The sequence below is a fragment of the Bombina bombina genome, chromosome 6, assembly GCF_027579735.1.
Source record: "Bombina bombina isolate aBomBom1 chromosome 6, aBomBom1.pri, whole genome shotgun sequence".
Lineage (NCBI taxonomy): Eukaryota > Metazoa > Chordata > Amphibia > Anura > Bombinatoridae > Bombina > Bombina bombina.
In genome coordinates, this window is record NC_069504.1 from 866,731,810 (window position 1) to 866,758,155 (window position 26,346).

At 39.7% G+C, this 26,346-nt stretch overlaps 1 protein-coding gene across 1 annotated transcript in view; it reads right to left on the reverse strand.

The window, feature by feature from the left end:
* Window positions 1-7,446: 7,446 nt before the first annotated feature.
* The window catches only part of PLD2 (phospholipase D2), a 159,340-nt gene continuing 140,440 nt past the window's right edge, over window positions 7,447-26,346 (reverse strand). The window contains exons 20-25 of the mRNA XM_053718329.1: window positions 21,598-21,711; window positions 20,391-20,440; window positions 19,811-19,948; window positions 17,408-17,561; window positions 10,502-10,619; window positions 7,447-9,926 (exon numbers count right to left, since the gene is read on the reverse strand). Of these exons, the coding sequence (XP_053574304.1) occupies window positions 9,702-9,926; window positions 10,502-10,619; window positions 17,408-17,561; window positions 19,811-19,948; window positions 20,391-20,440; window positions 21,598-21,711 (799 nt within the window). The 3' untranslated portion in view covers window positions 7,447-9,701. The remainder of the gene's footprint in view (window positions 9,927-10,501; window positions 10,620-17,407; window positions 17,562-19,810; window positions 19,949-20,390; window positions 20,441-21,597; window positions 21,712-26,346) is intronic.

The window sequence follows — 26,346 nt, forward strand, 5'->3', positions numbered from 1 at the left end:
TTTGGTGTAGTTTGAGGTATTTCCCAGCTGTCTACCCCCCTCACGCAGCACCGGTGGGAGGGGGGGACTGCTTCTCAGGATCCTGTCTTGTGTGTGACCTCTCCACTAGATGGTCTTCGTGGGGTCTGACACACCGTGTAGTAGCTTGCAGCGCAGATTTGTAACAGCGCTGTGCGGGTTCCTCCAGCTATGGCCAAGCTGGTTGCAATATTTCCCTTTGGCTGTTGGGGCACCTGGCACGTGATCCACCGTCAAGGACTAATTGAATGGAGGAGATGAGCAGAGCTTGTGCAACACAGCCATATGCACAGACTCCTCCTCCGGAACCATTACTCCTGGTTTTTGGTCGAACCACACGCTCCTTCTCGGTATCTCTTTCTCTCCAAAATCCAATTCTTGTTGTGCTAAATTCTCCAACCAAAAAGTTGAAGCAGCTGCAACATCAGCCAAAGTAATTGCAGGCCTAAGAAGATGACCTGAATATAAATAGGCTTTCCTTCGATAAGATTCAATCTTCCTATCTAAAGGATCTTTAAAGGAAGTACTATCTTCCATAGGAATAGTGGTTCGTTTAGCAAGAGTAGAAATAGCCCCATAAACTTTGGGGATCTATTCCCAAAAAACTCTATTGCAATCGCTGGTAAAGGATACAATTTTTTAAACCTTGCAGAAGGATTAAAAGGAGTACCTGGCTTATTCCATTCCTTAGAAATCATGTCAGAAATAGCATCAGGAATAGGAAAAACCTCTGGAGTAACCACAGTAGGTTAAAAACAGCATTTAAACGTTTACTGGTTTTAATATCAAGAGGACTAGCTTCCTCAATATCCAAAGTAATTAACACTTATTTTAACAAAGAACGCATATACTCTATTTTAAATAAGTTGATTTGTAGAGTCAATGTCTGAGGAAGGATCTTCTGAATCAGATAGATCCTCATCAGAGGTGGATAATTCATTATGCCGTCGGTCATTTGAAATTTCATCAACTTTATCAGAAGTTTTAAAAGACCTTACGCTTATTAGAAGGTGGAAATACAGACAAAGCCTTCTGAATAGAATCAGTAACAAATTCTTTAAAATTCATAGGTATATCATGTACATTAGAAGTTGAGGGAACTGCAACCGGCAATGTACTATTACAGATGGAAACTATATGCATGTAAAAGTTTATCATGACAACTATTACAAATGACAGTTGGAGATATAATCTCCACAATTTTACAACAAATGCACTTAGCTTTGGTAGAACCGATGTCAGGCAGCAAAGTTCCAGCAGCTACTTCTGAGGCAGGATCAGATTGAGACATCTTGTAAAATGTAAAAGAAAAAACAACATATAAAGCAAAATTATCAATTTCCTTATATGACAGTTTCAGGAATGGGGGAAAAAACAAATAGCATAGCCCTCTGACATAGCAAAAGGCAAGAGGCAAAAGCAATGGGGCAATACATCATGAAAAAAATTGGGCGCCAAGTATGACGCACAACGTAACTGAAAATTTTTTTGCCGCCAACTATGTCCGGAAATAACACACTCCCATTACCAGCGACGCAACCCTGTGTGAACCCCTGCGTCAAGTATGACGCCGGAAATGACGAACTTGCATCAACGGACGTGCTTTTCGCGCCAAAAAAAATTTTTAGACAAAAAAATTACGCATTAAAGTGTAGCATTAAGCGCAAACACAAGCCTAAGACAGCCTGCAATTTGAGCAAGTAGTCAATTGAAAAAAAGACTAAACCCCAGGTAAGAAATTTTTTTTTCTCAATATTACCTTTCCCAAATATGAAACTGACAATCTGCAAAAGGAAATATATTTGCCATGAGTCAGGTTCATGTAAGTACAATACATATATTTAGAACATTATATAAATGCATAAAGTGCCAAACCATAGCTGAGGTGTCTTAAGAAATAAAAACATACTTACCCAAAGACACCCATCCACATATAGCAGATAGCCAAACCAGTACTGAAACAGTTATCAGTAGAGGTAATGGTATATGAGAGTATATCGTCGATCTGAAAAGGGAGGTATGAGATGAATCTCTACGACCGATAACAGAGAACCCATGAAAAAGACCCCCGTTAGGAAAATCATTGCATTCAATAGGTAATACTCTACGTCCCTCTGACATTCGCTGTACTCTGAGGAATCGGGCTTCAAAATGCTGAGAAGCGCATGTCAACGTAGAAATCTTAGCACAAACTTACTTCACCACCTCCATAGGAGGCAACGTTTGTAAAACTGAATTGTGGGTGTGGTGAGGGGTGTATTTATAGGCATTTTGAGGTTTGGGAAACTTTGCCCCTCCTGGTAGGATTGTATATCCCATACGTCACTAGCTCATGGACTCTTGCCAATTACATGAAAGAAATATAGATAAAGTGGAATCAGTTGATATGATATACTTAAATTTTGCAAAGGCGTTTGATACAGTGCCACATGAGAGATTAATGCAGAAAATTAATGGACTGTGAATAGCTGAAAATATTAGCTCATGGATAAATAACTGGATAAAAGATGGGGAGCAACGAGTAGTAGTGAATGGATCATACTCAGATTGGACAAAGGTAATCAGTGGAGTCCCCCAGGGATCAGTTCTTTTTAATATTTTTATAAATGACTTGGAGCAAGGATTAAATAGCGACATCTCTATTTTTGCAGATGATACTAAGTTAAGTAAGGTCATTAGGTCAGTGCAGGATGAACTTTTGTTACAAAGGGATCTGCAAAAATTAGAAGTATAGGCAGGTAAATGGAAAATGAGATTTAATATGGGAAAATGCAAGGTTCTACATTTTGGAAGTAAAAATAAGCAGGTAATTTATTATTTAAATGGGACAAGATTTAGCCAAACAGAGGAGAAAAGGGATTTGAGAGTAGTAATAGATAACAAGCTAAAGATGGTTGCACAATGCAAGGCAGCGGCTTCAAAGGCTAATAAGATACTAGCATGTATTAAGAGGCATTGATTCAAGGGAGGAAAGTATAATTCTGTCACTATATAAATCCCTGGTAAGACCTCACACCTTGAGTATGGAGTGCAGTTCTGGGGACCAATCGCAAAAAAAAGATACTGCAGAACTAGAAAAAGTTCAGAGAAGGGACAGAAAGCTAATAAGGGGAATAGAGAATATAAGATATGAGGAGAGGCTAGCCAAACTGGGTCTGTTTTCTTTAGAAAAAAGGCACTTGAGAGGTAACATGATTAATTTATATAAAGTTATTCAAGGCCCATATACAGAGATTGCAGAAGCTCTGTTTATTCAAAGAAATTTTTTTGTTATAAGAGGTCACAATTTAAGGTTGAAGGAAAGGAGATTTATTCTCCTGCAACGGAAACTTTTCTTCACTGTAAGTGCAATAAAATTGTGGAACTCATTACCAAAAGTGGTAGTGAATGCGAATAACATAGATACATTTAAAAATTGTTTGGATACATTTCTGTCTAGAAAAAGAATTCATGGATACGATTGCTTGTATTAAATGGGTCACCTTTTAGTGGGATTATGCAAGCTTAAAGGGCCACTAAACCCAAAATCTTTCTTTCATTATTCAGATAGTGAATAGAAATTTAAACAACATTACAATTTACTTCCATAATTTTTTTTGCTTCATTTTTTAAATATCCTTATTTGAAGAAAAAGCAATGCACATGGTGAGCCAATCACACAATGCTTCTATGTGAAGCAACCAAACAGCAGCTAGTGAGCATATCTAGATATCCTTTTCATCAAAGAATATCAAGAGAATAAAACAAATTAGATAATATAAGTAAATTAGAAAGATGTTTAAAATTGCATTCTCTTTCTAAATCATAAAAGAAAAAATGTGAGTGGCATGTCCCTTTAACGGGAGTTTTCTGTAAGTATTTTACTGTATATTTGTATAGGTTGAACTCGATGGACTTCGCTCTTTTTTCAACCTCATCTACTATGTAGAGTGGCAAACCGCAAGAACTGAAAATGATCCCTGTGGATCGGAATATGAAAGTATGCATCCTTCAGGTCTATAGTGGTCATGAATGGACCCTCTTGGACCAACAGGAGAATGGATCTGATAGTCTCCATCTTGAAGGACGGAACCTTGAGAAACTTGTTGAGACACTAAGTCCAGAATTTGACAGAAAGTTCCCTCTTCCTTGGGATCCACTAAAAGGTTTGAATAAAACCCTAAGCCCGCTCTGAAGGTCGAACCAGGATGATCACTCCCAGAGAAGATAGGTCCTTTACACAATTTAAAAAGGCTTCTCTCTTCATGGGGTTTGAAGAGAGTCATGACAGAAGGAATCTGTCTCTTGGAGGGCAAGACTTGAACCCTATATCCTGTACACCTGGGAGACCATATCCACAACCCATGGGTTCGGAACGTCATGAATCCAAGTGTTCTGAAGGGATAGCAAGCCCGGATTGGGGGCTGTCCCTTCATGCAGACTCATTGTCAGAGGGTTTTTTGGACTGTTTGTTCCAAGGCTGATTAGGCTTCCATGAACTCTTGGGCTGATCTGACTTGGTGGAGGTCAAAGGCCTCTGTCCTTTGGCAATTTTCATTCCTTTTGTATATCTAGACTGTCGACCCTTGAATCTAGCCTTCTTGTCCTGAGGAAGGAGGGTGCCCATCCCGTCAGTCACCGTAGAAATGATGGAACCCAGGGCCGGACCAAATAAGGACTTCCCCTTAAAAGGTAAGGAGAGAAGTCTAGACTTTGATACCATGTCCGCAGGCCACGACTTTAACCACAAGGCCCTTTGCAACAGAACCGCAAAGCCAGATGACTTGGCACTCAGGCGAATGACTTGCGTGTTAGTGTCACAAATAAAAGAATTGGCTATTTTCAAAGCTTTAATCGGATCTCGAGTCTCCTCCAAAATAATTTCTGATAATGAGTTGTACTAGTAAGTGGCGGCTCCAGCAACCGCTGCAATGCTTGCAGCCGGTTGCCAAAGGAGTCCAAGCTGATTAAATATCCTTAAGTACTCCTCCATTTTTTTGTCAATGGGGTCCTAAAGGAGGTACTATCCTCAAGAGTCATAGTAGTTCTCTTTGCCAGGGTGGAAATAGTGCTATCCACCTTGGGAATGAAACTCCATAACTCCACATTAGAGTCAGGAACTGGGAACATCATGTTAAAATTAGAGGTTGGTGAGAACGTAATCCCAGGTTTCTCCCACTCCTTAGAGATGATGTCCATCATACAGGCTGGAACCGGAAAGACTTCTGGAGTTCTGGGTTTAACATCATATATTCTGTCTAGTTTTGGAATATTTAGTTCCTCAGATGGTTTTGGATCAGGAACATTCAAAGTAGATAATACCTTCTTGAGTAACAAACAAAGGTGTTCGAGTTTGAATCTGAAGATAATGTCCTCAGACTCCGCTGGTCTGTCCACAGCAGGGTCAGAGTTTGATATCTCACCTTCAGAGGTATGCTTATCCTTCGAGTTTTGTGATAGACTGACCAAAGCAGCCTCAATAGGAGAAGAGATTCCTGTGTCAGAAGAAACCTGTCTAATCTTTCTCTTCCACTTACCCGAAGCAGGTAAGGCACTCAGTGCAGCAGAAACAGCTGATTGAAGTGTGCTACCAAGTTTCCTGGTAAAAAAAAATTCACCCAGAAACTGGGCTGAGCCGCAGGGAACTGCCGGTGCAGCTACTTGGGACAGGGAATGAGGGGAAAGTTGAGGCATGTCAAGGGCAGCAGAGCTCTGAAAGGTATAGGGATCTGACAGGCTAAACTTCTTAGAAACAGCAGAAAGATTTAGTTTTTTTTTTATTTTGACTGCAGCATGGAAGCTAAACATGAGGAATATAACTGTGCAGAGGGTATCACATGGGCCTCCTCACAATACAAACACTTGTCACCCAAAGGTAAAGAGAGAGAGAGCGCAATTAAATAAAATGACAGAATTTATTCTCAAAAATAATATGTGAAATCAAAATAAATATCCTCCAAACGGCACCTCTATAAGCCCCAGCAGTGACTGGGGAAGTTACAAACCTCCCACTGTCTAGTTTTGGTCCGGTGCGGACTACTAATGCACGTGGTAGATCACATGGAGACACGATAAGGGAGGTCCGTAGGGACGAGAAGTGCGCTGAAAAAAACTGCGCCAATCTCACACTGAACAGCAAAATGTACAGCATTTAAAAACGCTAGGGGTAAGGTCCCCACCAGTACAGGCTTCAACCTCACTCATAAGTAAAAAACACTACCACATTCTATACTCCTTATAGATTTCCCCTTTCATATAAAAAAGTCCAGCCATCATTAGTCACATTTGCTAAAATGATCCTTAAAACGGATCTTTCAGCAACTGTTAGCGCAGTGCCCTGCAATAAACTGCCCAGCAAAAATATAATTCCACTAGAATGAGGAATATGTATGCACCCAGACTCCTTAGGGAGGTAACTAGGATATTTAAACCCCTCATAGTGCCTTTGTGTCATCCAACCCTTTGAAGAAAAAAAAAAACACTTACCATTGGAGCATCTGCTGTGGGGCAGACACAGCACTTCCAGGTCTGACAGCTTCATCCAACTTCTGACAGGGACCTGAAGTAGAAAGGAAAGCAGTGTAAGCTATCACTGGTTGCCAGGTGGGGATGTTAGCATAGATTGCTGGAAGGAGGACAGAGACGATCCCTGCGACATCCAGCAGCTACCAATACTTTTACTAAGAGGTTTACATCGGCACAGCATTAACCACAGTCCTATCTTGGAGAGAAACTACTCATTAAAGGACTTAATTCCAATTTTTCTTCAGAGCACCATCTTCACCAACCTCCAAGTTACAGAGGCAAAGAATGACTGGGGCAGTATGGGAAGTGGGAGCGATACTAAAGCTTTGGCTGGGGTGACTTTGCCTCATCCTGGTGGCCTGGTGCTGAATTCCCAACAGTAATGAATGAATTTGTGGTCTCTCTATGCCATTGGAAAGAAAAAGGGTTTTCTATCTGTATTTTTATTGTAAAACATAGGATTTTAATCTTACATACTGGCAAGGTGAAGTAATGCTAAATCTATGTATTTCAAAGGATTCCTATTGGTGATGTTTTCGATGTGCACTACAGAAAATGTATTTTTTAAATATAAATATATATATATATATATATATATATATATATATATTTAAAGTTTTTTTGTTTAATTTCATATAGTTGCTTTTTCACATATGTAGGGACCAGCAGTTCCCTGCAGCTCATGCGTTTTTATATGCTCTTTGCTGGGGTTAAACACAGAATTTCTGAGTGATTTGTGCAAACATGACAAGCTCTCTTAGGGATTTAAAATGACATTTTAGTGGAAAAGTGGCATGCTCTATTTATAACAACCACTTGTAGGTAACCTGTATGTGCAGACTCTTAAGAAAATCACATTCTACTTGCACACAAAAAAACAAAAAAACAACAACAACAAAAAAAAACACGACATCTCAAAAATGGTACAATTTACAGATAACATTTTATTAATATGAGTTTTAAACTTCAGTATAAACACATCCTATAATAACTAGTGTCTATCCCCTGCAATACCACAGACTGGCAGGGTCACTTTATGGAAGACAGATTATTTGACCTTTTGCTGTAACATAGGTGTAAGAAATGTAGTTGGTAAAATGTGCCTGCAGTATTATTAGTACAGCAAACTGTATGTATATATACCTGGTATTCATGCAGGGCTTCGTTAGCCAGCACAGCCATGATCACTACACCATCCTGTGCAAACAATGGATTAGTAAAGAACATTCCATGACTGCAGACACACAGGACATAGTGCTTACAGAGTTGCCACTATATATTAAAGGGCCAGTCAAGGTTAGAATAAAAAAATAAAAAAACTTCCTTTATTAGGTTCAGAATTAATATAAATCTATGACCCCACTTTCACTAATATTTTAAATTGCCTTTTATGTGTATTTTACATTTCAAGTTCCTCTTCAGAAGGTGCCCACATCTGTGGCCAATCTGGACGCCTATTGTTTTTTTTTAAATAGACAGCAATCAGTCCAACCAAGCACAAGGCAACCAATGGCGCCTATAGATTTTAGCTAGCCGGCTCACAGAGCTGCTGTGAATGTGCGGTAGCTTCTGTCACAATGTCAGAGTGTTTATTACCCCACTGGAATGATTGCGTTCTCAAACCGATCCGCCCACTAGCTGTTTACAAGGGGGGGTAAAAACAGCCACATTGCAGCAGACAGAGGCACCTTCTGAAGAGAGATTTATGGTGATTCTGAACCTAAAAAAAGGAAAGTTTATTCTAATCCACTTTAACGGATTAGTCTGCACAAAAACTTAGTGAAGTAGTATGGTTTACTGTGAACAAGTATGTTTACTATAAGGCATAAGCATGTATACATTTTAAAACCTTTATATAATCATATCAATATTTCCATAACAAATTATGAAAATTTTATTTTTTATGTCTGTATAATATGATCAGTCACTAAAGTTACATTAATTTGTTCATTTAGATACTTTAGCCTTATGAATACAATTTGAAACTTAGTGTTCCAAACACTGCACTGCCAAAATATTTTATTGCACAAGGCTGGTTAGAGAAACAAATGATGGTGCACAGAAATGATAGTATAGGATGCAGCGTGCACGTACCAAAGATTAGTGAGAACATAGTGTACATAGAAAACTATACACAATGATTTGTGTGCAGATATCAGACATTGATAACCTGTGTAGCTAAAATGTATACAGGAGTGTAATTTGTGGAGAAGCTATTAGCTAAACAAGGGCTTGTGCAGCAGTCAGAGAAATACAGGATACTCTGTTGATGCATAGAAAATACTAGACCGGAAGTGTTGTGGAAAGTTGGTTTAGTACCAGCTGTACTAGTGTTTGGTGAGGAAAAGATGGACATTGTACAGGATATTCGTTCTGAGTGAGTTTGTGATGACAATACAATAGCTTAACTGGTGCGCAATGTAGTATGTGTAGAGTACCAAGACTGGAAAATTAATATTGTGAGCACAAATGTGTGTAAAGAGAATGTGCATAAAGGAATGCCGATAGCACAAGAGTGTGCGCCTAGTTTCAGTATGATGCGGAGTGGTGTGTGCAAAGATGCAGTCACTAAAGGATTGTTTGTGCATAGCTTGGATTAGTGCAGGCAAAGGGCTTATTGTAAAGTGAGACATGGGCTGAGGTCACAATTTGTGTGCGATTTGCTACAATAAGAACCAAATAAGGCGCCCTAATATGTAAACATAGATATGTCTGTGGGAAGCTGCAAGAACAAACAATAGTATTACAAAAGCACACTGTAAACAGAACTAAGATAAATACATAAAAATATATGTACAGTGGGGAACTACAGTGCCATTTTTCTTCCTTGTTGCATCAAAAACAGGACATTTAGAAATGGCTTTTTTCTTGTATTCTGCTTATTAATCAGTAACCTTTTATGTCACAGAGCAATATTGCTCCACATAAACAGCTTTAACTTAACCTTTTTTTACAAAACAAATAAAACAAAGAATCATGTGTCCACCGTGCTGAGATGTGTTTAAGATACTTTTCGATCAAACATTAATTCATTAAGTTGATTGGCTGACAAATATGAGAGTGGCACAGGATATTGCATTTGCAGTTAACACAATAGGTGTGAGGAAATGGTTGAATTATGTACATAATGCTGTGTGTGCAGATATAATTCATAGATCATACAATCTTCTCCAGAGGTATCATGTCCAGACCTCACTTGGTATCACACCCTCTTTGCTGGTTAAAGGAGGAAGGAGAAACTCCTCAGAAAGGAAGTAGAAAGGGAATTCCACCAAATGACCCCTGACCCTGGCTATCAGTTCCCGAGATAGGCTTGGGTTAGTGGTTGCCAAACTGGACACTGCTGTATACTCCCGAAGTGCTTTGTGAGACTGGACAGCATTGGTGGGAAGGCATCTGAACACCTGATTAAAAAAAAAAAAAAAAAAAAAAAAAAAAAAAAAAAAGAAGAGGAGTGCCAAAAGGCAGAGTATAAGAATGGCTGAATAGTTTAAACGTTAAGAGAAGATACATTTGAAATTTGGCAGAAAGTGGGTGTAAATCCAGAGACTGATTGTATCACTTTGCTTGCTATCTCGTCTGCTCCTGCACTATCCTCCTAGTTTAAAGGGACATACAGGCCAATAGTGTATTGGGCCTGTACCTACTCAGAATACTACTGCTTTAGTCTCCTTTTTAACATTTCATTACTATGTATAAATATCCCAAGGTAAAAATCAGTGAAAAACGTCAGACATGGCAGGTACCCCCACATGCACATTGTTCTGATATCAGAATTAATGAGTCCAAGGTAGTTTTTTTTAACGTTCTGGGTTTGAAATAGTAATAAATAATAGCATACAATATGCTGGGGCTTTACAGTGAAATGTATTATTATTATTAATATATTTTTGGTTTTATTTCTTAAATCTAAAAAAATAAAATGCTGTCATGTTGACAGTCTATCCTCTCCCAAATGTTTTACACCTACCACACTTACCTGATCATATAGACCTGTGTTATTAAGAGAAATTTGATTCCAAATGTCATTGAAAAAAATATCAGAGACAGGGTCGGAAACATCTAGGGGTGGCAAGGACTGCGCATTAAGGAGAGTACTAGAAGAGAAACAGGGGTGGAAAAGAGAATTACAAATACAGCCTATTAAATGGATGTGCATATAAAAGTGTTGTCCTATATTGTGTATTAATGCTATGGTGCAGTGATGTACCAATTAAGAGATCATAGTAACCATATTGTCAACTTAAAAGGGGCACTAAACTTATTTTTATATATGCATGGCACAGATCAACAATTAAGCAATGCATTGCAAAAGACCTGCATACAAAAACAGAATTTATGTTTACCTGATAAATTACTTTCTCCAACGGTGTGTCCGGTCCACGGCGTCATCCTTACTTGTGGGATATTCTCCTCCCCAACAGGAAATGGCAAAGAGCCCAGCAAAGCTGGTCACATGATCCCTCCTAGGCTCCGCCTACCCCAGTCATTCGACCGACGTAAAGGAGGAATATTTGCATAGGAGAAATCATATGATACCGTGGTGACTGTAGTTAAAGAAAATAAATTATCAGACCTGATTAAAAAAACCAGGGCGGGCCGTGGACCGGACACACCGTTGGAGAAAGTAATTTATCAGGTAAACATAAATTCTGTTTTCTCCAACATAGGTGTGTCCGGTCCACGGCGTCATCCTTACTTGTGGGAACCAATACCAAAGCTTTAGGACACGGATGAAGGGAGGGAGCAAATCAGGTCACCTAGATGGAAGGCACCACGGCTTGCAAAACCTTTCTCCCAAAAATAGCCTCAGAAGAAGCAAAAGTATCAAATTTGTAAAATTTCGTAAAAGTGTGCAGTGAAGACCAAGTCGCTGCCTTACATATCTGATCAACAGAAGCCTCGTTCTTGAAGGCCCATGTGGAAGCCACAGCCCTAGTGGAATGAGCTGTGATTCTTTCAGGAGGCTGCCGTCCGGCAGTCTCGAAAGCCAATCTGATGATGCTTTTAATCCAAAAAGAGAGAGAGGTAGAAGTTGCTTTTTGACCTCTCCTTTTACCAGAATAAACAACAAACAAAGAAGATGTTTGTCTAAAATCCTTTGTAGCATCTAATGCAACCAAAAACAAAACTTTCCAAGATAATAACTTAATATCAACGGAATGTAAGGGTTCAAACGGAACCCCCTGAAGAACTGAAAGAACTAAATTGAGACTCCAAGGAGGAGTCAAAGGTTTGTAAACAGGCTTGATTCTAACCAGAGCCTGAACAAAGGCTTGAACATCTGGCACAGCTGCCAGCTTTTTGTGAAGTAACACAGACAAGGCAGAAATCTGTCCCTTCATAGAACTTGCAGATAATCCTTTCTCCAAACCTTCTTGAAGAAAGGATAGAATCTTAGGAATTTTTACCTTGTCCCAAGGGAATCCTTTAGATTCACACCAACAGATATATTTTTTCCATATTTTGTGGTAGATTTTTCTAGTTACAGGCTTTCTGGCCTGAACAAGAGTATCAATGACAGAATCTGAGAACCCTCGCTTTGATAGATCAAGCGTTCAATCTCCAAGCAGTCAGTTGGAGTGAGACCAGATTCGGATGTTCGAACGGACCTTGAACAAGAAGGTCTCGTCTCAAAGGTAGCTTCCATGGTGGAGCCGATGACATATTCACCAGGTCTGCATACCAAGTCCTGCGTGGCCACGCAGGAGCTATCAAGATCACCGATGCCCTCTCCTGATTGATCCTGGCTACCAGTCTGGGGATGAGGGGAAACGGCGGGAATACATAAGCTAGTTTGAAGGTCCAAGGTGCTACTAGTGCATCTACTAGAGTCGCCTTGGGATCCCTGGATCTGGACCCGTAGCAAGGAACCTTGAAGTTCTGACGAGAGGCCATCAGATCCATGTCTGGAATGCCCCACAATTGAGTAATTTGGGCAAAGATTTCCGGATGGAGTTCCCACTCCCCCGGATGAAATGTCTGACGACTCAGAAAATCCGCTTCCCAATTTTCCACTCCTGGGATGTGGATTGCAGACAAGTGGCAGGAGTGAGTCTCCGCCCATTGAATGATTTTGGTCACTTCTTCCATCGCCAGGGAACTCCTTGTTCCCCCCTGATGGTTGACGTACGCAACAGTCGTCATGTTGTCTGATTGAAACCGTATGAACTTGGCCTTTGCTAGCTGAGGCCAAGCCTTGAGAGCATTGAATATCGCTCTTAGTTCCAGAATATTTATCGGGAGAAGAGATTCTTCCCGAGACCAAAGACCCTGAGCTTTCAGGGGTCCCCAGACCGCGCCCCAGCCCACCAGACTGGCGTCGGTCGTGACAATGACCCACTCTGGTCTGCGGAAGCTCATCCCCTGTGACAGGTTGTCCAGGGACAGCCACCAACGGAGTGAATCTCTGGTCCTTTGATCTACTTGTATCGTCGGAGACAAGTCTGTATAGTCCCCATTCCACTGACTGAGCATGCACAGTTGTAATGGTCTTAGATGAATTCGCGCAAATGGAACTATGTCCATTGCCGCTACCATCAAACCTATTACTTCCATGCACTGCGCTATGGAAGGAAGAGGAACAGAATGAAGTATTTGACAAGAGTTTAGAAGTTTTGATTTTCTGGCCTCTGTCAGAAAAATCCTCATTTCTAAGGAGTCTATTATTGTTCCCAAGAAGGGAACCCTTGTTGACGGAGATAGCGAACTTTTTTCTACGTTCACTTTCCACCCGTGAGATCTGAGAAAGGCCAGGACAATGTCCGTGTGAGCCTTTGCTTGTGGAAGGGACGACGCTTGAATCAGAATGTCGTCCAAGTAAGGTACTACTGCAATGCCCCTTGGTCTTAGCACCGCTAGAAGGGACCCTAGTACCTTTGTGAAAATTCTTGGAGCAGTGGCTAATCCGAACGGAAGTGCCACAAACTGGTAATGCTTGTCCAGGAATGCGAACCTTAGGAACCGATGATGTTCCTTGTGGATAGGAATATGTAGATACGCATCCTTTAAATCCACCGTGGTCATGAATTGACCTACCTGGATGGAAGGAAGAATTGTTCGAATGGTTTCCATTTTGAACGATGGAACCTTGTGAAACTTGTTTAGGATCTTGAGATCTAAAGATTGGTCTGAATGTTCCCTCTTTTTTGGGAACTACGAACAGATTGGAGTAGAACCCCATCCCTTGTTCTCCTAAAGGAACAGGATGAATCACTCCCATTTTTAACAGGTCTTCTACACAATGTAAGAATGCCTGTTTTTTTATGTGGTCTGAAGACAATTGAGACCTGTGGAACCTCCCCCTTGGGGGAAGCCCCTTGAATTCCAGAAGATAACCTTGGGAGACTATTTCTAGTGCCCAAGGATCCAGAACATCTCTTGCCCAAGCCTGAGCGAAGAGAGAGAGTCTGCCCCCCACCAGATCCGGTCCCGGATCGGGGGCCAACATCTCATGCTGTCTTGGTAGCAGGTTTCTTGGCCTGCTTTCCTTTGTTCCAGCCTTGCATTGGCCTCCAGGCTGGCTTGGCTTGAGAAGTATTACCCTCTTGCTTAGAGGACGTAGCACTTGGGGCTGGTCCGTTTCTGCGAAAGGGACGAAAATTAGGTTTATTTTTGGCTTTGAAAGACCTATCCTGAGGAAGGGCGTGGCCCTTGCCCCCAGTGATATCAGAGATAATCTCTTTCAAGTCAGGGCCAAACAGCGTTTTCCCCTTGAAAGGAATGTTAAGCAATTTGTTCTTGGAAGACGCATCCGCTGACCAAGATTTTAGCCAAAGCGCTCTGCGCGCCACAATAGCAAAACCAGAATTTTTCGCCGCTAACCTAGCCAATTGCAAAGTGGCGTCTAGGGTGAAAGAATTAGCCAATTTGAGAGCATGAATTCTGTCCATAATCTCCTCATAAGAAGAAGAATTATTATTGAGCGCCTTTTCTAGTTCATCGAACCAGAAACACGCTGCTGTAGTGACAGGAACAATGCATGAAATTGGTTGTAGAAGGTAACCTTGCTGAACAAACATCTTTTTAAGCAAACCTTCTAATTTTTTATCCATAGGATCTTTGAAAGCACAACTATCTTCTATGGGTATAGTGGTGCGTTTGTTTAGAGTAGAAACCGCCCCCTCGACCTTGGGGACTGTCTGCCATAAGTCCTTTCTGGGGTCGACCATAGGAAACAATTTTTTAAATATGGGGGGAGGGACGAAAGGTATACCGGGCCTTTCCCATTCTTTATTTACAATGTCCGCCACCCGCTTGGGTATAGGAAAAGCTTCGGGGGCCCCGGGACCTCTAGGAACTTGTCCATTTTACATAATTTCTCTGGAATGACCAAATTCTCACAATCATCCAGAGTAGATAACACCTCCTTAAGCAGAGCGCGGAGATGTTCCAATTTAAATTTAAATGTAATCACATCAGGTTCAGCTTGTTGAGAAATTTTCCCTGAATCTGAAATTTCTCCCTCAGACAAAACCTCCCTGGCCCCCTCAGACTGGTGTAGGGGCACTTCAGAACCAATATCATCAGCGTCCTCATGCTCTTCAGTATTTTCTAAAACAGAGCAGTCGCGCTTTCGCTGATAAGTGGGCATTTTGGCTAAAATGTTTTTGATAGAATTATCCATTACAGCCGTTAATTGTTGCATAGTAAGGAGTATTGGCGCACTAGATGTACTAGGGGGCCTCCTGAGTGGGCAAGACTGGTGTAGACGAAGGAGGGGATGATGCAGTACCATGCTTACTCCCCTCACTTGAGGAATCATCTTGGGCATCATTTTCTCTAAATTTTGTGTCACATAAATCACATCTATTTAAATGAGAAGGAACTTTGGCTTCCCACATACAGAACACAGTCTATCTGGTAGTTCAGACATGTTAAACAGGCATAAACTTAATAACAAAGTACAAAAAACGTTTTAAAATAAAACCGTTACTGTCACTTTAAATTTTAAACTGAACACACTTTATTACTGCAAATGTGAAAAAGTATGAAGGAATTGTTCAAAATTCACCAAAATTTCACCACAGTGTCTTAAAGCCTTAAGAGTATTGCACACCAAATTTGGAAACTTTAACCCTTAAAATAACGGAACCGGAGCCGTTTTTATATTTAACCCCTTTACAGTCCCTGGTATCTGCTTTGCTGAGACCCAACCAAGCCCAAAGGGGAATACGATACCAAATGACGCCTTCAGAAAGTCTTTTCTATGTATCAGAGCTCCTCACACATGCATCTGCATGTCATGCTTCCCAAAAACAAGTGCGCAATAGAGGCGCGAAAATGAGACTCTGCCTATGATTAAGGAAAGCCCCTAGAGAATAAGGTGTCCAATACAGTGCCTGCCGGTTATTTTACATAGTTCCCAAGATTAAAATAATTCCTCAAGGCTATGGGGTATAAAATATGCTTATATATAAATCGTTTTAGCCCAGAAAATGTCTACAGTCTTAAAAGCCCTTGTGAAGCCCTTTTTCTTTATGTAATAAAAATGGCTTACCGGATCCCATAGGGAAAATGACAGCTTCCAGCATTACATGGTCTTGTTAGAATGTGTCATACCTCAAGCAGCAAAAGTCTGCTCACTGTTTCCCCCAACTGAAGTTAATTCCTCTCAACAGTCCTGTGTGGAAACAGCCATCGATTTTAGTAACGGTTGCTAAAATCATTTTCCTCTTACAAACAGAAATCTTCATCTCTTTTCTGTTTCAGAGTAAATAGTACATACCAGCACTATTTTAAAATAACAAACTCTTGATTGAATAATAAAAACTACAGTTAAACACGAAAAAACTCTAAGCCATCTCCGTGGAGATGTTGCCTGTACAACGGCAAAGAGAATGACTGGGGTAGGCGGAGCCTAGGAGGGATCATGTGACCAGCTTTGCTGGGCTCTTTGCCATTTCCTGTTGGGGAGGAGAATATCCCACAAGTAAGGATGACGCCGTGGACCGGACACACCTATGTTGGAGAAATACATATTTTAAAATGGTTTAAACATGTAATTTTGTTAGTACAATGTGCATTGTTTTGCAATGTAGGGTACAGACAGTAATTCCCCACACAACATATACAGTATGCATACATATATAGTACATATAAATATATCACATATGCCTTTAACACAAATATATACCTTTAAGGAGTATACGACTTGTTTGCCTTTAAGAATAAATTACTTGTTTGTACTGTGCTTTCCTGTTCTCTGCTCAAGAAAGGGGGAAGTGACATTTTAATGGGAGATAGTGCCAGGCACTAACCTGAAGTTGGTTATGACAATACTTGCTTGTTATAATATTATATGATTGACGTTAACATTAGACACCCCTTATAAACGGAAAGTTTATTAATTAGAATTGTTAAGGGGGGGGGGGGGGACAGGAGAGTCTGCAGGTAACATCTTGGAGATAAGTCTCACAATAGCATCTGAGGAATTTGGCTGGCTGTGTTCGACTGAATGATGGCGCTGTTGTGATGACCTGCCTATTTGCCATGGTACACTATTAATGCCATATCCGAAACTAGAAGATAAGTAATGCGTAGATAGTTTAATCATTGCCTTGTGTTACTGTACTGTAATACTTTTATAAGCTAATTACTGATTTGTTTTATTGCAGTAAGTTCATAATAAACACTTCTAATTCTAGTGTATTTTGTGGTGGTTTTCCAGTGCCATAGTGAGAATGAGTTTGCACCTCTGATGCAGCCAGTTAGTGAAAGATATGGAGGGGGTTTGACACAATTTTCACAGGTAAATTACAAAACAAATGTGCAAAACAAAATAATGATATTATACTGCAAACATTAAACCTGTTGTGTGGAATTCAGTTTTGCATTTAAGTCACTATAAAATGTAAAGAAGCTACCAGTTTAACTATCCACTTACTTGAAACAGTCCATCCGGAGACCCAGTGAGAACTTCCCAGCCTTGTATGGCTGCCCATTCATTACAGATTCTACCATCTCAGTATCTTCGACTATAACCGCCAGCTCACTATCTCTTTTTCCCAGCATGCTTCTGTCATTGATGTTAGCTGAACCTTCATTACAAAACAGGGGGATACAGCTCATAACTAGGTCTCTGAAAACTTATATTTAGTCTATGTACACATTTATTAATATATCTCAAAGGGAAACAAGTTTATTATGGTGTAGATCAAAAATGGCTATGCTATTCAACCTAGAGAACTTGTGTATTCATAAAAAAAAACCAATAGATTAAACCTTAAAGGGACAAAAATGTTATAAATCCCTATATTGCAGATGTTGAAGTACACAAATGTTTTGTTGAGACAGGCTGTACACCATGGAAAGTATAGACCACTGAATTTCAAACCTGTCTTCAGGCCTCCCTAACAGACCAGATTTACAGTATAACCTTGGGTGAGAGCAGGTAAAATAACCATGGTTACTAATCAGCTGATTATTTCACCTGTGCTCTAGTTCAGATATCCTCAAAATCCGGCCCGTTAGGGAGGACCGAGGACAGGTTTAAAAACCAGTGGTATAGGCAAACAGATTCCATATTGCCTCCATAAACAGAGATCAGAATACTCTGTGCGGTTGCACTGCATGTGTAACCTAGCACTGCTCTAGAAGTAGGAGAATGTTCTGGTTTCTGTGTATGGTGGGAGTGATATGGCATCTGATTGGCTATATTGCCCACCAACACCAACTTAAAGAAAAAAAAAAAAAAAAAAAAAAAAAAGACCTATAACTTTCAATAGCATATTTTTAAAGGGACCATGTACTGTAAAATGTTCTCCCTTTTAATTTGTACCCAATTATCCATTTTACCTGCTAGAGTATATTAAATTGTTTACAAATTACTCCTTAACCTAAATTTTTACATTTGAAATAGCTGCTTTTGCCTTTGGTATCTCCACTGAAAATACCAATGCTTAAAAAGGGACTTGAAACCCCAATTGTTTTCTTTCATGACAGAACATGTGCTTTTAAACAACTTTCTAATTTGCTTCTATTATCTAATTTGCTTCATTCTATTGGTATTCTTAGGTTTAAAAACATATATAGGCAGGCTCTGGAGCAGCAATGCATTACTGGGAGCTAGCTTCTGATTGGTGACTGCACATAAATGCCTCTGTTCATTGGTTCACCAGATGTGTTAACCCTTTGCGATCCTTTGTCTGAATATATCCGACAAAGGGTTTTAGCGCATGCGCTCAAATGTTGGATATATTCTGACTTTGCCGCTTTTGAATTTCACAGCTAAATAGCGACATCTAGAGGTGACTTGCTATTTAGCTGTGTAATTCAAAAGAAAATGGCTGCGAAAATTAAATTAGACCCACCGGCTGCACAAATGAAGCATTTAAAAGGACCGGAAAGGGTTCAGCTAGCTCCCAGTAGTACATTGCGGCTCATTCAGCAAATTATACCAAGAGAATGAAGCACATTTGATAATAGAAGTAAATTGGAATTTTTTTTAAAATCACATGTGCTAACTGAATCATGAAAGAATAATTTTTGGGTTTCACCTTTTAAGTAATGTCTATAACAGTGTTTCCCAAACAGGCCACATATTCATTATATCTTTAACTAGAGCACAGGTGAAATAATCAGTTCACCTGTGATCTAGTAAAGATATAATAAATATGTGGCCTGTTAAGAGTCCTGAAGACTGGAGTTGGGAAACACTGGCCTATAGGAAAGCTAGGTAAACATATACAGCAGAAGAAATTACACTTCGAGTGAGGAATAGGAGAGATAAGTAATACCATTTTTTTTAATATAAGTATTGGGCTTTAGTACAAAGAGAGATAAGATAAAACATTTTTGTGTATAGAAAGTGATAAGATGAGGTCTGATTTCCCTGCAAGCTCAGCCCATTTTCATGAGTTGTGGTTTCAAAGAACAAAACCAGCTATGTCCTATACAAAAATATACCTAAAAACTATTTTTATACATCGTATACCCTCCTGCTGGTATAACAAGTCATTTAAAACTCATTAAGTGTGACTGGAATAATCAAAATGACACTTCTAGTTTTACTTTGTTGCATCAAAAAAACATAAAAAAAAAATCTTGGTATCATGTCCCTATAAGGCTTTCATATGTCATATGATACACACAGCCTATTCTAAGATCTTTACAACTTGAAGGATCTATATTATAGAAACAGAATAGTGTTATTTAAGTTAGATGATACAAATAGTTTTGTTTTGACCAAAAAAATCTATCAAATTAATACGTAAATGTAAACCAGTGATGGCAGAAGGAGAATGATCAGAGAAAATAGTTTGCAAGATCTTAAAACCAGGGCACTAACCAATTATGACAGTTCGATCATCAGCTATTAGCATCTTGCTGTGAATGTAAATTAGTTCTGTAACTAAGCAACCATCAGGCATGTCTCCATGAGTTCGAAGACCACACACCGTTAGGTACTTGCGCCAGTTGTCCCCCACTGAGAAGAAAGAAGAAATACGTAAATTATTATCCACAAAAGCAGACACTTGGGGGCCGATTTATGAAAGTGCGAGCGGACATGATACGAAGTAGAGTATCATGTCCGCCGCACATCGATAAATGCAGACTGCATACATTGTCGGCATTTATCATTGCACAAGCAGTTCTAGTGAACCGCTTGTGCAATGCTGTCCCTGCAGATTTGCAGGCAATCAGGGGGTGTCAATCAGCCCGATCATATAGGATCGGGCGGATTAATGTCTGTAGCCTCAGAGCAGGAGGACAAGTTATGGAACAGCAGTCTTTAGACCGCTGTTTCCGGCGAGCCTGAAGGCTCGCACGGAAAAAGGGGCATGAAGCTCCATTCAGGCGCTTGATAATTCGGCCCCTTTTTCTCCAAATGTTACCATTTGCAAACATTCAATACTGTTCTCACTCACTGGTCTCCTTCAGACGAGAGATGATAGAATTTTCTCCACGGCAGATGGTGCTGTAAAAAAAAAATATTAAATTGTTAGAATAAAAAAAAAAAGTGTATTGTCACAAACCAAAAACACAATTCTGTTTTTAAAAGTCCAGTTTAAAGACTGAAACGAGTGTGAATGTATTTGTTAAAAATAGGCGCATATTTGTAATACACAGGTATTGGCTTCTGGCAAAAGCGGTCGCATTTTCAGCGTTTGATTGTGCATCCTCATTCAAACAGCGCACCTCTTCAGAGCCTGTGATGTGAGCTTACATCAGCAGTGAGACAAACTGAGTCATCACCAACTCTATGAGCAGGCACTGAGCTTGAATGCAATTGCAGGAAGCATATGTAGATATGCTCTGCACACAATCAAAATCACTGAAACGGTGCTACATTTTACATGTGGATTGCTTTTGTTCAAAAACTTATTTCCTTCAACTATACTTAACAATTGCTACCTAGTACATTGGTAAAAAAAGTATTGATTTTTCAGATGATTTGTTTCACATTTATCATCATACAAAGCAAAGATTAAAAAAAAAAACAGCTTTAAGTTCAGCTGAGACTAAGGTACGATGAGCTCCCTTGCCCTGGTGAGATTATCCAAGAGGTCTTATCAGTACTGGGAGTTCCCAAAAATAATTTTAGAAAGGTACATTTTAGCTTGAGTGTTTATCTGGTTATGCAGGGTTCTATGGAGTTGATTTATCAAAGGCTTTGCAAGCCTTTCGACCCCGTACGACTGCAGGTTCTCACAAGAGAACCTGCAGGCCGAATTTAACAAGCAGCGGTCATCAAACCTTTCACCACCTCTAAAGTGACTAATTTCAATCTCCCCGGTATAGTCCGACCGGGGAGATTGACAGCTTCTGCCTGCGTGTGATTGGCTGTGCGCGGGCGGAATTGCCTCCGCTCAATAAATTGCCCCCTATTATGTAAAGGAGAGGCAAACATATTACAATCTAACACACAAAAAAATACCCCAAAGATTTCTCTACATGTCGGCGAGTTTTTGATCAGGCCCTATATATCTTGATTCTCATATTTTGGACGAGATGAAGTACAAAAATTTGGAACTAGAGAAAGTAGCCCCCAATGTGTAAAAAATATAAGATTAAGTAATTCATTGTTATACAATTAAGAGATTGAATTATTTTGGAAGGGCACTCAGAGGTTACCTGTAGGTGTAGTGCAAGATGGCCTGTATAGAATTCCCTCCACCAAGTTCAATGTTCCCCTCAAATCCGGGCATCAAAGGGATGACAATAAACACACGGAATGTAGAATTGTCTCTGTGAGAAGCAAATGCACAACAAATTATGTAACAACCCAATGCTTCAAATAATCAGTAATCTGTATCTTCCCATAATTTGCAGAGATATATTCAGTGTAGACAATGATTTAAACATACTGACACATGCAACCAGGGGTCAAGTCCTACCAGAATTCTGTCCTCAGAACAGTAACAGCACTTTTCATTCTTATGACTGCACAGAGCATGAGAATGCCATTTCCCGCTAAATAAAGTGTGTCATTCCCATTGTATTCAAGCTCTGGAAACAAAATTAATAATAGGTGTTTGTTTTTTTTAATTGTGTCCGAATAGAAATAACCATGGTGTGAAAAGGCTTGCTGATAAAATACCAGCTTTGACAGCAGCAACAACAAATATTCAATAGATATTAAAGGTACATGTTCACCCCTCCTTTCCTTCAGGGTAATTTTGTGGTTTAAAGAACACTCCGGTCTGAGAATGACATCCATTTTTTTTCCCCAACTGCATTACATTTATGACAATCATTACACATCCTATTTATTGTGACTTAATAGGGAAACACACACACACTATATTAGAGCGATAGAGCGAGATAGAGAGCGATAGAGAGCAATAGAGCGAGATAGAGAGCAAGATAGAGAGCAATAGAGCAAGATAGAGAGCAATAGAGCGAGATAGAGAGCGAGATAGAGAGCGATAGAGCGAGATAGAGAGCGATAGAGCGAGATAGAGAGCGATAGAGCGAGATAGAGAGCGATAGAGCGAGATAGAGAGCGATAGAGCGAGATAGAGAGCGATAGAGCGAAATAGAGAGCGATAGAGCAAGATAGAGAGCGAGAGAGAGAGCGATGATAGAGATAGAGATGATAGAGAAAATAACTCATTGTGTAGTTCATTAACAAATCTAGACAGGCCAGTAGGCCTGTTTTTCCCACAGAAAACCTCTGGAATACACTGTTTCCAATGCAGCAAGGAATTCTGGATAAGAAATGCAAATTAGGTTCACGACACACCTTTTTACTTCATGTCTGCTTTTCAGCAGATTCCCTTTCGGCCAAAGCATCGCTGTTCACACAGCTTATAAGCTTAGCTAGGGTTAAAGCAGGGATTCATAACTATTCGTGGTTTTTGCCACTCATTAGCTGGGAAAAAGTTTGAATCACTGCTGAGTGAAGTTGCTTCCGGGCAAAACACAACATTTTAAATTAGGGGGAGGTAAAAGGTGAGTTTAAAATCCTCCACTACGCACAAAATATAGAGAAAATAACTCATTGTGTAGTTCATTAACAAATCTAGACAGGCCAGTAGGCCTGTTTTTCCCACAGAAAAATCTGCTGAAAATCAGACATGAAGTAAAAAGGTGTGTCATTGTGAACCTAATTTGCATATCTTACCCAGAATTCCGTGCTGCATTGGAAACCGTGTATTCCAGAGGTTTTCTGTGGGAAAAACAGGCCTACTGGCCTGTCTAGATTTGTTAATGAACTACACAATGAGTTATTTTCTCTATATTTTGTGCGTAGTGGAGGATTTTAAACTCACCTTTTACCTCCCCCTACCAGGAGGGGCAAAGTTTCCCAAACCTCAAAATGCCTATAAATACACCCCTCACCACACCCACAATTCAGTTTAACGAATAGCCAAGTAGTAGGGTGATAGAAAAAGGAGTAGAAAGCATCAAAAAAGGAACTGGAAATATAATTGTGCTTTATACAAAAAAAACATAAGCACCATAAACAGGGTGGGTCTCGGACTCTTGCCAATATGCAAAATGAATTTATCAGGTAAGTTCTTACATAAATTATGTTTTCTTTCATGTAATTGGCATGAGCTAGTGACGTATGGGATATTAATACCCAAGATGTGGTACTCCACAGAAGAGTTACTAGAGAAAAAGAGGGATAAAAATAAAAACAGCCATTTTCCGCTGAAAAAAAATTAAATCCACATCAAAAAATTAAGTTTTTCTCATAATTGAAAAGAAAAAACTTAAAACATAAGCAGAGGAATCAAATAAAACAGCTGCCTGAAGAACTTTTCTGCCAAAAACCGCTTCCGAAGAGGCAAATACATCAAAACGGTAGAATTTAGTAAATGTATGCAAAGAAGACCAAGTTGCTGCTTTGCAAATCTGATCAACTGAAGCTTCATTCTTAAAGGCCCACAAAGTGGAGACTGATCTAGTATAATGAGCTGTGATTCTCTGAGGCAGGGGCCTGACAACTCCAAATAAGCCTAATGAATCAAAAAGCTTTAACCAAGATGCCAAGGAAATGGCAGAAGCTTTCTGACCTTTCCTAGAACCAGAAAAGACAACAAATAAACTAAAAGTCTTCCTGAAATCTTTAGTAGCTTCAACATAATAATATTTCAAAGCTCTAACAACATCCAAAGAATTTAAGGATCTCTCCAAATAATTCTTAGGATTAGGACACAGAGGGAACAACAATTTCCTAATTAATGTTATTAGAATTCAGAACCTTAGGAAGAAATTCAAATGAAGTACACAAAACTGCCTTATCCTGATGGAAAATCAGAAAAGGAGACTCACAAGAAGGAGCAGATAATTCGGAAACTCTTCTAACAGAAGAGATAACCAAAAGGAACAACACTTTCCAAGAAAGTAGTTTAGTTTAATGTCCAAAGAATGCATAGGCTCAAAATGAGAAGCCTGTAAAGTCTTCAAAACCAAATTAAGACTCCAAGGAGGAGAGATTAATTTAATGACATGCTTGATACAGACCAAAGCCTGTATAAAACAGAGAATATCAGGAAGCTTATCAATCTTTCTGTGAAATAAAACAGAAAGAGCAGAGATTTGTCCCTTCAAGGAACTTGCAGACAAACCTTAATCCAAACCATCCTGAAGAAACTGTAACATTTTAGGAATTCTAAAAGAATGCCAGGAGAATTTATGAAAGGAACACCAAGAAATAAGTCTTCCAAACTCAATAATAAATATTCCTAGAAACAGATTTACGAGCCTGTAACATAGAATTAATCACTGAGTCAGAGAAACCTCTATGACTAAGCACTAAGCATTGAATTCCCATACCTTCAAATTTAATGATTTGAGATCCTGATGGAAAAAAACAGACCTTGAGACAGAAAGTCTGGCCTTAAAGGAAGTGGCCAAGGTTGGCAACTGGACATCCGAACAAGATCCACATACCAAAACCTGTGAGGCCATGCTGGTGTTACCAGAAACACAAACAAATGTTCCATTATGATCTTGGAGATCACTCTTGGAAGAACTAGAGGCGGAAAGCTATAAGCAGGTTGGTAAAACCAAGAAACTGCTAACGCATCCACAGACTCCGCCTAAGTATCTCTGGAACTGGACAAGTACCTGGGAAGTTTCTTGTTTATATGGGAAACCATCAGATCTATTTCTGGAAGATCCCACATCTGAACAATCTGAAAAAAACACATCTGGATGGAGAGACCACTCCCCCAGATGTAAAGTCTGATGGCTGAGATAATCCGCTTCCCAATTGTCTACACCTGAGATATGTACTGCAGAAATTAGACAAGAGCAGGATTCTGCCCAAAAAAGTATCCAAGATACTCCTATCATAGCTCGGTAACTGAGAGTCCCACTCTAATGATTGACATATGTCACAGTTGTGATATTGTCTGTCTGAAAACAAATAAATGATTCTCTCTTCAACAGAGGCCAAACCTGAAGAACCATGAAAATTCTAAAATATTAATTGGTAACCTCGCCTCTTGAGGTTTCCAAACTCCTTGTGCTGCCAGAGATCCCCAGACAGCTCCCCAACCTGAAAGACTTGCATCTGTTGTGATTACAGTCCAGGTTGGACAAACAAAAGAGGCCCCTTGAACAATACGATGGAGGTCTAACTACCAAGTCGAACGTTGGGATTTAAGGATATTGACTGCGATATCCTTGAACAATTCCTGCATCATTGATTCAGCATACAAAGCTAAAGAGGTCTCATATGAAAACGAGCAAAGGGGATCACGTCCAATGCTGCAGTCATGAGACCTAAAACTTCCATGCACATAGCCACTGAAGGGACTAAGACTGAAGGTTTTGACAAGCTGAAACCAATTTCATTTGTCTCTTGTTTGTTAGAGACAGAGTCATGGACACCTAAAAAGGTGACCCTTGTCTGAGGAATCAAGGAACTTTTCGGTAAGTTGATTCTCCAACCATGTCTTTGAAGAAACAACACTAGTTGAATCGTGTGAGATTCGGCAGAATGCAAAGAGAATCTAAGAAAACGATAGTGGTCTGGATGAATCGGAATATGAAGATATGCATCCTGTAAGTCTATCATGGACATATGACCTTGCTGAACAAAAAGGCAGAATAGTCCATATAGTTACCATTTTGAAAGTTGTCACTCTTACAAAACAATTAAAAATTTTCAGATCCAGAACTGGCCTGAATGAATTTTCTTTCTTTGGGACAATGAATAGATTTGAATAAAACCCCAGACCCTGTTCCTGAAACGGAACTGGTATGATTACCCCTGAAAGCTCCCGCCTTCACTGGATTTGCTGGGACGTGCGAGAGAGAAAAATCTTCTCACAGGAGGTCTTACTCTGAATCCTATTTAATACCTTTGAGAGACAATACTCTGAATCCACTAATTTTGGACAGAATCTGACCAAATGTCTTGGA